The 17,290-nt window shown below is 43.6% G+C and overlaps 2 protein-coding genes across 3 annotated transcripts; one reads left to right on the top strand and one right to left on the bottom strand.

The window, feature by feature from the left end:
* Positions 1-1,885: 1,885 nt before the first annotated feature.
* Positions 1,886-7,639, bottom strand: LOC120567018 (charged multivesicular body protein 1b-like). The gene is made up of 8 exons (XM_039813792.1): positions 7,485-7,639; positions 7,049-7,146; positions 6,448-6,594; positions 5,085-5,153; positions 4,889-4,996; positions 4,722-4,765; positions 3,837-3,909; positions 1,886-2,638 (listed from the first exon to the last, which is right to left on the bottom strand). Exons 1-8 carry the CDS (start codon positions 7,498-7,500, stop codon positions 2,591-2,593), a joined length of 603 nt encoding a protein of 200 aa, XP_039669726.1. The 5' UTR covers positions 7,501-7,639; the 3' UTR covers positions 1,886-2,590.
* A 1,713-nt stretch (positions 7,640-9,352) lies between these two features.
* Positions 9,353-16,959, top strand: LOC120567016 (nascent polypeptide-associated complex subunit alpha, muscle-specific form). Of its 2 annotated transcripts, none has more exons than XM_039813790.1 (3): positions 9,353-9,689; positions 12,386-12,700; positions 13,101-16,959. In XM_039813790.1, the coding sequence occupies exons 1-3, from the start codon at positions 9,675-9,677 to the stop codon at positions 16,527-16,529; spliced, it is 3,759 nt and encodes a 1,252-aa protein (XP_039669724.1). In that variant the 5' UTR covers positions 9,353-9,674; the 3' UTR covers positions 16,530-16,959. The 2 variants fall into 2 exon arrangements, with proteins under 2 accessions (XP_039669724.1, XP_039669725.1); XM_039813791.1 differs by lacking the exon at positions 9,353-9,689 and adding an exon at positions 10,807-10,998.
* Positions 16,960-17,290: the final 331 nt, after the last annotated feature.

The following is a 17,290-nucleotide window of genomic DNA, read 5'->3' as shown; positions in this document are numbered from 1 at the left end:
AGAGCCTGTGCTACCTAATTGTATGAAACTCTCTAACGTCACCTTAAACAGATGATCAGTCTCTTTACTGTCTACACACTTACCACTGATGATACACTGTAACACAAAGTGGTAATATATACTGTAAATATGCACCATAAAGTTTTTTTTTTCTTTAAGTACACATAAGGACATCTGGTATATTTTGTAGGTCAGTCATTTTTAAAAGACATTTCTTGGGAAGTTTCATAGAAATAACTATGTAATTTGGTACCACTTACAGGGAAAATTGTATTTTCTACAAAGACCTGCTACATTTAAACGCAAGCAGGGCCGCAACTAACGATTCACTTTCCTTCATCGATAAATGTGCAATCATTTTTTAGATTACAGCGAAGATATTCAGTTTACAATGACACGCCTAATAAAAGCAGCAAATCATCTCATCTGAGAAACAGGAACAGCTTAAAAAATTGCTCATAACGCAAGTGAATAGTCATTCATTGTTCATTTATTTATAGAAACTTTATTCTTATTATAGACTGTATGTTTAATTATGTGGCTGTTTGCAGACAAATTTCACATTTTTGCATGTCCGGCTGACTAAAGGCTGACATCAATTAATTTAAAATAAACGATGGCGTAGTGTTGCGAAGTGTTCCTGGTGAAACTTCCCTATTTTCCTTTAAGCATCACATCACATAGTTGTTTCTAAAACCTGTTGGGAATTATTCAGCAACGACAGCCCTTTAAAACAGATATTCAACTTTATTCTCAAGATAAAGATCTGGGCTTTGGCAACATGTATCTTTTTCATCATCAACTGTCTGGATGTATCATTTCCTGTGTGTGAATCATGTAGTAGTCTGTTGCAATTACAGTTTTTTCACCGTGTGTGTGTGTGTGTGGCTCTGAGCAGAGCTCCCCACACCCCCCTGTGCAGAAGCAGGCAGGTCGGCCACGGGGACAGGACCACCGGCCCACCGGATCCCTGCCTGTCAGCAAGTACCATTCCTCTAGGAACCAAGACACGGAGGTGTTGACGGCACTGGAGGAAAGCCACCCGCAACACCTGAGACACACGCAGATATACAAACACAGGCTCCCCCCAGAGCAGTGCTCGTACAGGAACCATCTCCAGCACATCTGTAGGAAGCATCCCTGCACACATGTTGAGAGAAAAATAGGCCATGATAGACTGTCTGTGTTTTATCATACTTAAATAGTAGGCCACTGAAGGTTAAAAATAGATTTAAAATAAAACTTACCAAATAGATTTTGTGACTGTGACAGCAGAGGGACAGAGAGAATTTAAATTGTAGGTGATCCAACCCCTGGCAGAAATGACTGACAGCTGTTGGATCACCGGGGTCAGTGTTTTGCGGATAACTCCAAAGACTTGGAGAGGACTTGAAGAAGTATGTGCGTAATAGGCCAAATAGAGACTTGTGTAAGTCTGGGGGGGCGCTGATGATGATTGTGAATGTAGTTAAGTGTGCGCTGATGATGATTAGGAAGGACACAAAAAGGGTCAGAGGTGGCTGAGTGTCACTCCAGAGGACTCCCATCATCTACGGGGCTGTTCATGTATAGATATCTGTGTGTGTGTGTGTGTGTGTGTGTGTGTGTGCGCGCTTGGGCAGCACCTGTAATGGCTCCCAGCTGAGTCTCGCCTCCCCCCCTGGGATGGTGAACTATGTATGTGTGTGTGTGTGTGTGTAATGAGGCACTGGCATGCGAGCGGCAGAGGGCCGCTTCCTCTACAGGTGACACCTCTGACCTCTCATCTGTTCCCTGTTGGAGGAGAGAAAGAGGAGGGGTAAGATGGAAACAGAGAGGCATGCTGGGATGCATACTTTGGCCAAAACACAGCTATAAACTGACAAAAAAAAACATGACAAGTAAAACATGCTGAAAACTCTTTTAATGACTCTGTCTTTGCATACATGTGCACGGCAAGCCACTAGAGTTGTTACCGCTACATGCAGAAAATCAACGATATTCCAGCTTTCTTCAAAGCATGTTCGAGGCAACCATTTACAATAAGCCCTACCATACAATATATATAAAATATAAATTACAAGCATGCTCTTAACACTCAGTCAGTAACGCTGGCAATTAATAAATACACAAATAAATAATAAATATTGCTCTTTGAACTTTATACATAGTGTATAACAACTTTGGAATGAGGTATTGGCTATTAAGTAGTACACAATTGGTTTTTTTTGTGCAATAAATTCCCATTCAGAAATATGTCTAAGGTGTACCACCTAAAAATAAAGAACATGCCAGCACAGCAGTGTCCTATTGATGGGCTAATAAATAATCACAAAACCTTTTAAATATGAGTGCGCCGATGAAGATTAATATGGAAGAACTGCATGTGATGCACTTAATGTCAGGACTGTAAATGTTTTCCTCTCAATCCTTTTCTGCTGTTAGACAGCTCTTTTACTTCTCACGACAGAACAAACCTACAACACACAACTTTCAGGCACGTAGCACCTTTTTTGCTTTATTCTGCATTCTACTTTCTTTTTTGACTCCCTGTCTCTTCTTGCTCCTCCTGCTCTTCTCTCTCTTCCCGGTCTTGTTATTTTCGACATCATTATGACACCTGGTCTCGCAGTCTGGACAGCCTCTGGGAGAGCTCATCCTGATAACAACACAAAACAGGTAACACAGTGAGGGCTGGGGCCTTAAGTCTGAAAAATAAATCAATAGATTTGTCAATGGGGCAGCTTTAGAAACTGCACTGAAAGCGATACATCTCAGAGTGTCACTTAACCCTTTGTAGGCTTGAAAGGGTGTGGTGTAAGGTGTGGAGTTATGTTTATTTCGGTTAAAGCCATTACTCAATAGAATGCTATTCCAGACAACATAAAGACCTGTAGTTCCATCAGCAGCTTCAAATTTCATTTAAAACATTATTTAAAAACCAATCAACTCTGCAACCACTAACATCCTGCTTTTTTTTACTATTATTTTTTTGTTTTTCAACATGGTGCTGAACAGGTGTGTGTGTGTGTGTGTGTGTGTGTGTGTGTGTGTGTGTGTGTGTGTGTGTGTGTGTGTGTGTGTGTGTGTGTGTGTGTCACAATGTGCATTATATTGATGCAGGATTTGTGATCTGCCTTGTTTTTTGTTAGATGTTGTCATGGTTTTACTGTTGGATTTAAACTGTGCCCTGCCTGGGGACTGCAGATGTAAATTAACCTAAGGCTAACTCTGGTACAATGCATCAAATTGTACATTGTCCCTAACAAATAAAATGAGAGACAAACAGCGGCTGTGGTCCGCTTGGTAACAATGGATTCCAATGGCGGCTCGGCATAATGGAAAACGTATCAAAACATGTTTAGGAAACAACTCAAACACTTCCTGCCACATATTCCACCTTTCAGCTGTTGACTGGTATGACCACGATGATCCAAACAGTCATTGTTCAGGTGAAAAAGGCTGATTCTGTGTCCCACTATTACTCCATTGAGTTCCAAAGCTCTGTTTTGGTGAAAACGGTTATTGTTTTGAACATGTTGATCATACAGATCAACAGTGGAGACGTGTATTGAACTGCAGGAGTGTTTTGAGATGTGTCAGTGGATCTTTTCATATTTTTGTTTATTGTGAAAATGTGTCCTCATTAGAGCCTACATACTATGCATAATTCCAGAAACAGACACTGTTCCGAAAAACTTTCAATCGTGCAGGAGTCGAGTTTTCCTTGGAGTATAACTTGAAATTTGGGTGACACTAATTTGTGTAAGACTGCCAAAGACCATAAAGATAATGTATACATTCTATTCTGGTATATAAAACACCAAATAGCATAAGGATAAGAGTGGATGTGTTACCTGCTCTGTTGATGCTACAGATGAAGCCAGTGAGGAGATCTGGCCTGAAGGAAGCTCCAGGTTGAGATCCAACCTAGAAAATATAGAAATAAGAAAAGAGAACCCTTTTTACCATAATTTCTGCGTGGCTGCTTAGCTCCTTTGGGTTACAGTAAACAGTGAATAAGGTACGTTCCTGTGTTTTTTATGGGAAAGTCATTTAAATAAAGCTTTTAGTACAATTCATTCAGTGTCTTTTTTTTAAAGATTTTTTGGGGGGGCATTTACGCTCCCCTTGGCTTTCTCAAAGACTTGAAAGCGGAGGTGGTACACGGGCCTCTGTAAAAGGGGACTGTATGAGACCATTTAGATGCACCCCTTCTGGACAAAACGTATTGTCATTAATAGGGAGGTAAACTGTGGAATAGCTTGCCCCTCCCAATAAGAGAGGGTTCTACATTCAATACCTTTAAAACTCACTTAAAACTGTGTCTGTCTGTCTGTCTGTCTGTCTGTCTGTCTGTCTGTCTCCTGGCTCCTAGAAAACCAGAGATGCTCTCACTTCTAACTGTCACACATTTCATCATCCATACACTTTCACCTGCCTAGGGACTGCAGATGAAAAGTAGTTATTTTTACTAATTCTGGCACATGGTGTTTTTTTATACAAAAATGTATGCATGGTCCCTATCGAAAAAAAACAATAAAATAAAAAGAAAACCATCACAGGTCGGACTCGAACCATGTACCTTCTGTGTCGAGGCATAAACCTCTATATATGTGCGCCTGCTCTACCAAGTGAGCTATCCTGGCCACCTGTTTTGTTGTTTTAATTCCCTGTATTATGTGTCTCCTCTATCAGTGTTTTTAGCTGTTATTTATGTTGGGGATATGGGCCATACTCACCCTGCTTCATCAGCCATTTCATGCAACAGCGTGTCCACTTCATTCTAGGGACCAGCCAAGAAAAACAAAATTTTTTAACAAATATGTCGTACTGGGGTTAAGTCTGCCTTTATAAGTAGCCACATAAGCATAGTATTACCTACTTGTAAGAGGACAGTGCTTATTACCTGAGGTGTGGTCAGAGTGGTGGTGTTGCCCATTGTGTCTTCCATCTGAGCTGTCTGCACGTCCAGAGTTTCAAATTGGGTTTCAAACTTCTCCATCAATGCAGAGATCTGTATAGAAAAAATAAGAAAAACATTACGAAAATCTCAATCAACATGCGTACGTGTCTGTCTGCGTGCATATGAGGTAACTTTTTACCTTCTCTAAGTTCATACTCTTCAGTGTGGCATCCATGGACTTGACCACTCCAGACATGGATTTAGATACCTGGGCAAAAGACACATCAAATAAAGTGTTGAAGCCTCTGTAGTCTTCTCTCTTTTTACTCGTCTTATTGGTTTTGGATTCAAAAACGGAATCAGGGCATGTGAAGTCAGACAGGCAGATGGCTGTGAACATGGCAACGCTTGAAGTGCTGTTCCCTTGTTTTTCCACTAGGTGTCGCTTTTAGCTTTGTAAACAGATACTTTGTCATGACTACCTCTCATCTGAAAAGCATCCCTAATATTCCAAAAATGACTCTGATTAAGGTTTAATCTTGTAAAACCAATTTACCAGTAGTTGATCAAATTATAGTAGAGGGGTTTATTATCATATTGTGTTCATGTTTTTGAGACAGGCAGCAGTAGTACAACAACGTAAAAAGGTGTTTTTCAGCTATGCCATCTCACACTGTGGGTGCTTCCATTTCTATAGACGCTATTAAGTTATAATCTATGGAATGATGCCTGTTCTATAGTGAACCGGAATTAAAGCCATTTAAAGAGGCTGTCACTCTCATAAGAGCAACTAGCTAATAGCCTAATGACATTATGTAATTGGTGGCTTTTTGTTTGCATGTCTGCTTGCCTTTTTTTGCTCACTCTCCCTCCGCCTGTCTCCTTTGTGTAGGACTTTTGACTGAGTGGAGGACTACTTTGAACTTTTGTAACCTGAAGTCATTTCACACTCTGCGGCTCTTTACCTTCTGAAATTAGATGCAGTTTTCAAAATATACACTTTAAAAACTACATGCACAGTGAAATATCTGGTGAATGTGAATATCTATGTCTACTACAGCGGTATCAGGTAAAAGTCATGTGATTTCTACATCTTTGCCAGTGATTAGCAAGGAGGCAGGAGACAGTTAAAGTGGATGGCTACTGGGTCTGCTGTTTTCAGAAGCTACAATGTCGGTTGGGTTGGCCCTGTGGCTTAGGGGTTAAGATGCTGACCATTTCATTCATCTCTTTCTATGATTGCAATCCAATAAAGGCAGAAAATGAACACAAAAATAATCATAAAGAAAAGAAGTTAACAATGTTAACCAGGTAAGTGAATGTATACAACCAGCTAAATGTAGGAAACATGGTGGAATTATCATTTGTGGTAGAGTTAATTTTTCACTACAGCAAACAGTACAAACGTATGCTCATTTTCTCTAATTGAAATGATCTGCCAACACTCTGAATAAGAGGTTATCTTGAAAAATGGATGTGTGACTGCAGTCAATAGGTTGGGTATGTGTTTTTCATTGGTAATCATTTACCTGCTTTACGTAACATCAGAAAGCAAGGCTGACCTGGTTCATAGTGACAGCAGTCTGGACCCTTGAAGACACAGCATCCACACGTGCGCTCATCCTCAAGAAGTTAATGGACTGATGCTTATGACGGATGGCATTCTCTGCATGGATCTTGGCTGTCTCCATATTACCCTTCTGGATAGCCTGAGAAACAAAGGAAAGAGAAGTGCATACACACACATAAGAGTATAGCCAGTGGTGTAGTCTACGGGATACGCAGGTATACGCAGTATAAAGAAAGCTCCTTCATTTCCGATATATAAAATGTGCAATGACATACAACAACATACTTTCCATCATATTTTTGACATATTTTGAATTGTCATGTGTGTGTTTTCTTTGCATAGGCTAATTAAAAATATGTCAGCTGTGAATTGGTGCATAAAAGTGTATCAAAATGCAGGAAATTAAGTCTTTAATGCTCAAAATTTCCCTAGGGGCGGACACCCAGACCTCACCCCCCCCCATACTGGCCCATACACATACAGTACACCCACTACAATACATTAGACTACACCACTGAGTATAGCTGCACTGTAGCCCAGCTTGTCCCTGGATGTTGGTCTCCAATAACAAATATACAACTGAACAAGTCAACCTGCTTCACTTTAGCCTTCTCTGTCTTTTCCTCTTTGTCACATTTCTTGGAGTTGCGTTGTAGCTCCTTGGTAGCAAACTTGAGGTTAAACAAGTGTTCTGTACGGCTAGTCAAGGGAAGGTTTATCTTAGTAACGTTAATGGTAATACATAGGAGTTATACTACTGAATATAATCTGAAGCACATAAAGACATCGAGCTAATTCAAGCCAAGGCAGTGCAGGCGAGACAAACGTTGAAAATGTAATCAAAGAGTCATCAAATTAGTTAAGCAAGCCCACTTTTCCTTCATCACTGAATGACTGGGCAGAAGTTGCAAGCTATTGCATAACAAGATTAACGTTAGCTACCAAACCCCTCTAGCTAACGTCTCTGACTGCTACTGCTAGGTAACTGCATCTACCGTTATGCATGTTAGACTACACAGGAAAGGATACTCTCCATATTCGACATGATGAAGGTCTCTATCTGAGACAAACACTCTGGACTGGTTATGTACAGATATAAAGTGGCATCCAGCCACTCACTTATTTCCCAGAGTTGTTTGTTTTGATTTTTTTTTTTTTTTAAGATAGCGTATCTTCGCAACTCTAGCGAGACAAGAGGCTTCACTTGTGCGTACTTCCGCATTTGCTTGAAATCAGTTAGGTAGAACGGCAGTCAAAACGACTATCTTATAATTGTTGACACATAGTTTTCCTTCGGAAGAGTTTGGTAATTTATTCAAGTAAGAGCTTACTTTGTAAACCGTTTAAGAAACGTTGTCAATGCGGCCGTGTCATGTGACGCATGCGCAGCAGAGTGACGTTGAAGCAGTTTGCGATTTTTCTTCGGATTTTACCTGTTTTGAGTTATACTTCTAGCCTAATTATAAATAAATAGCGTAATATTAGACACATGGGTCCATGTGTGATATGATCTGTCGTCCGTACTGCTGGACAATTGCATCGATTTGTAAGACCGACGGCTAAACCCGTAGACATTGTGGCTAGACCACGACACGGGAACCATCTTGATTCATGTTCATCTTTGAATCCAATCGCTTTCACCGTCGTCACACTGTCACGATTTTGCATAGCGAGCTCGCGCCTCCTACGTCACGACCGTTTGAGAGGTGGACGGGCATGCGTGTCCAAAGCAGACAAGTTCCACCCAGGCTAAAAATAGTTTGTACCCGGTATCGGTAGGCTGTAGTACACGTCTAGTGACGTCATTTGTGTGTGTGTGTTTTTTTTTGTGATGGATAAATTGACCTTTTTCTACCAAAACCACTCACTGTTTACTTTTAATCCCGTTTCTTTTCCTTTATTAGGCTACTTCTGATGCATTGACGACGAGTATGTAACATGTAGGGCAGGCTAACCGTTTTTGTAGAGTTCTGCATGGAGAGAATGGTAGGCTATTCTGTACTGACCTGTGAGTACTTTAAGGGATTTAGGCTAGTTGTTGTTAAAGAGATGGAACAGACAGCAAGAAAATGCAGCATGAGGGGAAAATATATAATCGGTTGTCCAGAGAGAAAAAGGTTCGGTGTGTGCGTGCACCGGCCCGCCGAAGGGGGCTGGGGGGGATTAACGGCTAGGTCGGAGGGGGGGGATGCAGCATGGATGACTCATACTGTAGCCTATGTGCTGCTGATACTCTGTATGGACACAGCACTGAACAATGATGCGTGCGTAATGGAGAGTGAAGAAGTGACTGAGAAGTGTTTCAGAAACGTTCCCCAACGTTGTCCAAAGGTTGTCTCCCTTTCAGTTAGCTGCATAAAACAAACATATAGTCCTGGCCTCAACCCCAGCACAGCCACGTCCTAACGTTTGAGGTGACACTGTCCATTTTAGACACGCAACAAAGCGCTTCTCCATTCAGCCTGTAGGCTACGGCTACAGTCAAGCTTGAGCTTATCTGATGAGCAGGTGGCACCTTGTACGGCAGCCTCGGCCACAGTGTATGAATCATAGACAGTATATAAGGTATGAATATGTGTGAATGGTTCCTGTAGCCTATGTAAAAGCGCTTTGAGTTCTCGTTAAGACTAGAAAAGCGCTATATAAATACAGTCCATTTCCATTTCCATTTAAAAGTTTCATCTCGGTTCTAAATTTACCTCGTAGACCTATTTTAAACTTGTATTTGTAATATGGAGCTGGCACACATATTCGAATTAGATTACACTTGCAACGCCCCACGCGCCACACAACTTCCCCATAATTTTTGTACTTCTGTACACACACACACACACACACACACACACACACACACACACACACACACACATACACACACCCCAGTCATAACTGAATGACGGCAGGTCGCTATGGAAACTGCGTTACGCTCCGGGCGGCCGGAGGAGAAAACAAGAGCGCGAGGAGTCATTTCAGTCTTCATTTCAGCACCACGCGAGCTCCTGGACAGCGCCCGGATGAACTCGCGCACAGATTTTATCCTCATATGCCTTATAAGAGATAGAGCCGCATCAGCACCAAGCCTAACCGGAGTGGGTGGTAGGCACTTTAAAAGCAAAACGACCCCACGTACAAGAGACACAGACTCTCCGGTACTGAAGCTCGGTGGACCAGGTCCAGGTTTCGTTCTACTGCCAAGCTAGGAGCCAGTCGCTCCCTCAAATGCCACAGCAACAGGTAAGAAACCCCCAGCTCTGTGAAGTTGGATAATTGACTTTTGTGTGGCTGCACGGGAGCTTCCATGCCGGTATTTAATGTGCTTTTAATCCCGGTCCTCATGCAGAAGTAGGCTACATCTGCCCTTTATCCTGCCAGGCACTTAATTACGGTTAACTGGCCTCACCTGGTATCTCAGGAGTGATTAGGTGATTAAAGCGAAGACAAGCAGGGCAGAGTGATGTTCAGCAGGGCTCAGCATCACTTCCAGTAAATGTGTGGCAGTGGTGGACTGTGAACCAGAATGTACAAAACTAGATAGATCAGAATCAAAATCAGAATCCGTTTTATTGGCCAAGTACAGCCTACTTACTGTACATACACATTGACTTCGGTAGGTGTTAACTCTCTATACATTCAACAAATAGACATGTAGTAGTAAACATTCAGTAGACAAATAGTAATATAGACACATACTGTAAAATAGAGACAGCAACATATATAGGCACATAATATACACAAATACAATATACAAATAAGACTCCTGTTGGTGGTTATTTAATAGGGAAACAATTCCCGTTATTGTTTACAGAAGTATTAGTTTAGCAGTATAACTTCGAAGATCCTATACATACATACTTCTGGTCAGCAGACAATGTGATTACATTTTTTTGTAGTGTAACACGACAAATACTGAGTTGTTAACTTCTATTTCAGCATTTACCGTAGTTAATGAGATCATAACGGTTTAAGTGAATGGATGTGAATAAAAGGAAATTTATATAGCCTAGTTACAATATCACTGTATAATTGTAAAACAATTCAGGGACACAGAGCTATTCTGGCTGTCCTTAGTTAGTTCATACACAGGACAGAATTCTTTGTTTTCATGTATTGTGCTTCATAGATTGTATACCAGAGACAGCAACCTATAAGTTTACAGCGCTTCTTTGTGTTTGTTTTCGATTTTGTCCGGTGCCTGTGAGAGACCCTCCGTGTGTGTTGGGTTTTCAGTAGCCATAGATTATGTGCGAGCTGAGCCGATACGCCTGGATGAGTCACTCAGGCTGCAAGTTTGCAGAAGAGTTGCGAAAGGGGAGGGGGGGAGATACAGGGGCTAGCTGGAAAACAGTCCCGCAGTGTCTCTCTGCCTCCTCAACACATTGTTTCATTATATATATGACCAGTGTCAACACCTGGGACTATATTTATTGCCTCTGGATGTGTGATTACAAGTCCACCTCGTTAAAGTGTGGCACAGAGAAATGTCTCATCCACGACAGATTTTTTAGGAGCTTTGGGCTTTCAGACTCAACTTCTTTGTCTTCTGGTAAGCATACTCGGTTCTTTTTAAGCGTAACAGATGCTATGGAGTAAAGTGCTGTTATTTAGTTTTTGCTGAAATGTGTGCAACATGGATTAGAATATTTATAAACGCTCCCTATAATACATTGTTTGTGGTTTTACAGAGTATAGCTCTCTGATGTCTGACAAACTGCTACCAGAAAGCATCCCATTACTGCTCATTAGTACTCCAATGTTTGCCCTGCTGGTATCGACAAATCACAGCAATCAGCATTCAGCTGCAGCACTGACTGACGGCTATTGATTAAAGCCAACAAAGGATCATAATGGGCTGCTATGAACCACAGATGCGCACTCAAACACAACACTCACTCCCTGAAGCACTTTTACATGCGCCCGCAAACACACACTCAATCACATAACAGACTATTCTGACTGACTTGGTTAGGCAAATGTTGTTTGGTCTATTGAAAACGGTGTCTAGTTTGTAGAGATTGATTGATGGGAGTATGGATGCAGAGGCTTTGTGCGTAACTGCCAGGAGGATTACACATGTGGAAGCCAAACAGACATAATTGGCTGATATTAAATCCCACTTTGTTCCAATTCGCATTCCACTTTACAAAGGTCTTATATGAAAGCTTGTGTGCACTCACGCGAATGTGTGTCAGTCATTGTTTGTAAGGCACACAAATCATCGTGCTGCACACACTGACACAAAAACGACAGATGTGTGTCTTTAATTAGTGACGTTGGTGTGATTAATGCAGTCTGCTGGTGATGACTCATTCGGCTTAACCCTTGCTCCTCTGGTGGAAACAATCAATAAACAAAGATTTATCATTAACTTGGTATTTAAATACTTATTATTATTATTATTATTATTGTTATGATTATCTTATACAACAATTTAGTATAGTATAGGCTATATTAAACATTGGTTTTATTGTTATACAATGTAATGTTTTGAACTGATCCAGATATTGTATCTATCTGAGATGGAGTGCAAATAAAGGGACTAATTGGTGTGATTTAAGTCTCGGGTAGTGAACAACGCAATATGTTTCTGATTCTGTGATTCCAGTCAAACACTTTCTCTTAATTTGTGGTGATCTGGTTGAGCAGTGGAAAAAATGTATTCAAAGCACATCTAGTATGTGGATCACTCCATGTGTCAGCCTGTCAACACAGCAGTCACATTAGCATTGTGGAAAAGCTGTCAGCCAAGCTGTGACTTGCAGACAGCAGACTGGCGGGTTTTTTTTTTTTTTTTTTTTTTTTTTTTTTTTTTCTTTTGTGTGTGTGTGTGTGTGTGTGTGAAGCAGAGAGAGCGAGAGAGTTAAACACATAACACAATTTGTATGGGTGAGTTGTAATAAACTCTCACTGTCGTCCTCCTTCCCTCATTTCAGGGCAGCAGCATGTCTGAAACTAAATCCAGTCAGCGGTTCCACAGCCTCAACACTGAGCAGGTCGAGGTTCTCCATCAGGTTTTGTCAGAGGTGGTTCCAATCCACGGCCGCGGGAACTTCCCCACGTTGGAGTTGCGTCCCCGAGACATCATCATAGCCGTGCGGGCCCGGCTGCAGAAGCTGGGAATCACAGTCAGAGATGTTCGCCTGAACGGCTCCACGGCCAGCCACGTCCTCGTCCGAGACAACGGAACCAGCTACAAGGACCTGGACATCATCTTTGGAGTGGAGTTGCCCAGTCAGGAGGAGTTCCAGGTATGATTACTGTGCTGCTTGGTTAGGAAAAGGAAGCAGGTTAATGTAATAAGAGTGAAGCATTAGGGTTCAATCCCCTGCATGAACCTGCTTTTATTCTGCTGTAATATCCTTGAGGATGACACTGGATCTCTACTATCTCTATGGAGTTGCAATATTGATTTTTTATGGTGCTGTATTGATTATGATGTTATTGCAAGCCACACCCTAATTTAATCGTGGAACATTTTACCATTAGTGTGGATCAATATTACTGGCTTTAATAACTGTAACTGCATTATGCAGAAAACTAAACCACAAGAGCATCACAAATTCAATTAAATGTTAAAAAGCAAAATTGCGTTCGGATTGCATTGTCGTTAGTTGCAGCTGTCATGTTGTTGACCTTTTGTCTTCGCAGGTGATCAAGGAGTCAGTGCTGGGCTGCTTGCTGGACTGCCTACCTGCTGGGGTCAACAGGGAGCGGATCAGCAGCGCCACAATGAAGGAGGCCTACGTCCAGAAAATGGTCAAGGTCTTCACTGAGCACGACCGCTGGAGCCTCATCTCGCTCTCAAACAACAGTGGCAAAAACCTGGAGCTCAAATTTGTGAGCGTGCTGAGGCGGCAGTTTGAGTTCAGCGTTGATTCCTTCCAGATCATCCTGGATCGTCTCCTGGAGTCCTACATGCAGCAGGAGTCTCCCCATAAGAACAATACCGTTGATCTAATGGGCCCGCCTGCAGCCCATCAGAATAAAGACTCTCCCTCTTTGCTCCAACAGGCCACTGCTCCGGAAACAGAGAAGACCTCTGGTAGAGACTCATCCAGCAAAGAGGGGTCACATATCAGCCAGACACAACAGAGAGATGAGGTGCATGAAAAGGAGTCCCAGACAGAACTCTCACAACACACTGAACATTCAAACCAGACAAAAGACTGCACAGTTGAAAAACACAACAAAGAGAAAACAGCCGTGGAGCTGAAAGAAGTGTCAGGACACAGAGATACCTTCAATGAGACGGACTCCTCGGACCAGACGTCTCCAAACCTTTTGTCAGAAAAGAAACAAACTTCTGAGAAAGCTGAACCACCAGCTCAGATTGAACTCAGACACGAGCCAGAGCTCTCTGACATGTCCAAATGTTTGACAGAGATAGAACAGTCAGAGCAAACCAAGACATGTGATGGCCAACAACCAGCACATTCAAATCACAAGGAACTCTCTGCCCACAATGAACAATCCAACCACACAAACCCCCCTGATGAATGGAATGCACTTACAGAGCAAACGGGACAGTCCGAGCCGCCGAAGAGCTCAAACAGAACCCAGACAGAGTCTCCAAACCTGGCAGAAGAACGTCACAGCGAAGACTTCCCTGAGTGTTTCAGTGAGGATCAGAGGAGCGATGAGAAAGACAAAACACAACATGCAACGGCTCCAGACTCCAGCACATCTTCGCATGCAGAGACGGAGACACAGTTAGCAGGTGAAAGAAAAGTCGAAACAGAGACTGGTGAGCAAGGACAGAGAAAAAAGGAGACAGAAATAAGTGAAATGACAGAAGAGATTTTAGCATCAGAAGCTAAAAACGTAGAAGACACACAGAGTATTGATTGTTCCTGCTCCACATCTTGCATATCCCTCACACTTTACAACACAGAGCCTGCTGGCACACATGATACACCGGAGATCCATGGCACACTACACACAGATAAATCAGATAAAACACCTAACACACTTGATGCCGTCAGCCCTCCAGATACTCAGGATAATTTACCTGCACCAGCCAGCCTTGTTTCTGACAAAAAGACCTCCTCTTCTCCCTCTTGTAAGGCCTCAGAGAGACTTTCTCACATGGTGGTGCTTAAACACTCTTCTCCCAAACCCCCTCGCAGGATGTGTAGGAAGGTAACCCCCAATCCGTACCCCAGTCCAGTCTCTGAAAGCGAACTTGTCATAGAGCCCTGTCTGGTTCCAAACCCCTGCCCTAGCCCTGAACCGGAACCTGAATCTGAACCTGAACATGAGGTAGCCTTTGATCCAGAGCCAACAGCTCCCAGTTCAGAACCAACCAGTTTTTCTACTGAAACAAACCCTGGGCCTGAACCAACCCCTTCCAGTAACCTAGCTTCCAACCTAGACCTTACCTTAGCCCCTGATCCAGCCCCTGATATAATCTTCACCTCTGCTGTGGATCCCATGTCTGCTTTACCTCAAGAGCCCCCACCGCCTCAGCTAATCACAGAGAGATCATGTGAGACAAGTATTCAGAGCGTGAAAGAGTCCCCATCTACACATGTGGCTTGTGATGAGCAAAGCCAGCCCTCCCCTAGTGAAACCGCCTGTGCACCCAAACAATCAGAGCCTCTTGACTCAGTGGACACGTTAGTTTCACACACTGATACGTCCCGCTCAAACACCCCAGATCCTGTACATACCTCAGAAGTTGAGCTCAGTGATGAAGATGAAATCAGAGAACCACAAACCAAAAAGATGGACTTGAGTCAGCCAAACGGCTGCCAACAAGAGACCACACACAGTTCTCCCTCCTCTTCCCAATGTGTCACCCCTCCCGTTTGCTGTCTCACACCTCCTGTACTCAGTCTTTCCCCTCCCTGCTTCACTCCCTCGCCCCCCAGCCTCAGCCCTCCCCCATGTCTGACCCCTCCCTCTCACTGCCTCGCATCTCTGCCACTGAACACCGTCAGCCCTGCCACAAGCTTCAGCTCTCCACCCCTGAGCTTGAGCCCTACCTCATCCTGCCTCAGCTCACCTCCTTACCTCACCCCTCCAATGCTTAGCCCCAGCCCTCCTCCACTCTGTCTTAGCCCCCCTTCTCTCTGCCTCAGCCCTCCTCTCCTCTGCCTCACTCCGCCGGTGGAGTCAGAGGACCTTGTACCTCAGGTATCTTCAGACACGGAGCCTTTGATAGCGAACACAGACAGCGAGGAACAGATTAAAGAGTCCTCTCCCCAGCCAGGAATTCCTCTCCTACAGTTGGAGGATATAAAGGAAAAAGATTATATCTCATCGTTGCCTCGGGTTGCAGAGCCTGTCTCTTTTCCAATCACTATCCCGAGCTCCAACTCACATGTGCTGCCTCTCTCTCCGTCTGAAGGCCCAGGGGAATCCGGCCCTCCAAAAGCCGACGAGGCACCGAGCCCTGTGCCTGGGAGAAAAGAGGCCCCTAAGGTACCCGCAGTCGTGCCTGAACAGAGCAGTGCGCCTCAAACATCTTGCTCGGTCCCTGCTGTCGAGGTCCTGGCAGAGAGCATGTATGGTGACTTTGAGGCGGCCATGGACCACCTGCGCTACCGCCTAATCGCTACCAGGAATCCTGAGGAGATCCGAGGTGGCGGCTTGCTAAAATACAGCAACCTGTTGGTCAGAGACTACCGACCGGCCAGCGAGACTCAGATAAAGACACTGGAGCGCTACATGTGCTCACGCTTTTTTATCGACTTCCCTGACGTGCAGGAGCAACAGAGGAAGATCCTGTCCTACTTGAAGAACCACTTTATCGGCGAGGAGAGAAGCAAGTACCAGTACCTGATGACGCTGCGTCGTGTGGTCGACGACAGCACAGTGTGTCTGATGGGCCATGAGAGGCGTCAGACGCTGAACATGATCACGGTGCTGGCACTGAAGGTTCTCGGCGAGCAGAACATTATCCCTAACACAGACCATGTAACGTGCTTCTACCAGCCCGCTCCGTACATGGCTGATCACAGTGCCCCCTATTTAGCAGAACCCAGCTACTGCAGCTACTACATACCCCAAGGGGGATCAACTCTGCTTTACCAACCGTACCCCTTGCACCTGCACACACAGACTGGACTAGTCTAAAACACACACACAAACACACGTGATTACACAAAACACACAATCGAGCAAGGGGAAGGTGCTTTCCACGAGGAAAGAGCTGGAGAATGGAAATATAATCCAGGGATAAACTGTTTGGTCTATAATAGACCTATGGGGGTGGGATTGAGTGGGTTTTTACAGTAAACTCCCTGAGTACTCTGTAAGGTTCTAATATGATTATATGTAATTATCTGGGCTTTGTGGGAAAATAATAATTCTTCCGATATTGTTAAAATTCCAGAAAATGCTTTATGCACTGCATGAGTCATAGCCCTTTGGTCTCCCTGGGAAACCAACTGTGCTGTTGACATTCACACACATGCACGGACACACTCCCACACACACACACACACACACACACACACACACACACACACACACACACACACACACACACACATGTACAGACACACTCCCACACACACGCACGCACACACACACACACATGTACAGACACACTCCCACACACACACACACACACACACACGTACAGACACACCCCACACACACACACACACACACACACATGTACAGACACACTCCCACACACACGCACGCACACACAGACACACACAAAACTCACACTTCCAGGGTCTTGAATTCTTGTAATCTTTTCATGTTCTTACTGTGTCGTTCTTAATGGGTTTGTTCAGAATGTGGACCTTGCCTGTGGTTGATATTGATATTGTGCATGGATAAATTAGGACTGTTCTCTCACTGCCAAATACTGTGTGACTACTATG

Source organism: Perca fluviatilis, chromosome 10, assembly GCF_010015445.1.
Source record: "Perca fluviatilis chromosome 10, GENO_Pfluv_1.0, whole genome shotgun sequence".
Lineage (NCBI taxonomy): Eukaryota > Metazoa > Chordata > Actinopteri > Perciformes > Percidae > Perca > Perca fluviatilis.
The sequence above is the reverse complement of the archived record's forward strand: the minus strand, read 5'-3'. Positions and strand labels throughout refer to the sequence as shown.

Excerpts from the sequence above, each read along its gene's own strand:
- LOC120567016 (XM_039813790.1), top strand. Across the intron at positions 12,701-13,100 it reads CCAGTCAGGAGGAGTTCCAG|GTGATCAAGGAGTCAGTGCT; the intron begins GTATGATTACTG and ends TTGTCTTCGCAG.
- LOC120567018 (XM_039813792.1), bottom strand. Across the intron at positions 4,997-5,084 it reads AGAGTATGAACTTAGAGAAG|ATCTCTGCATTGATGGAGAA; the intron begins GTAAAAAGTTAC and ends TTTTCTATACAG. Across the intron at positions 3,910-4,721 it reads GAAATGGCTGATGAAGCAGG|GTTGGATCTCAACCTGGAGC; the intron begins GTGAGTATGGCC and ends TATATTTTCTAG.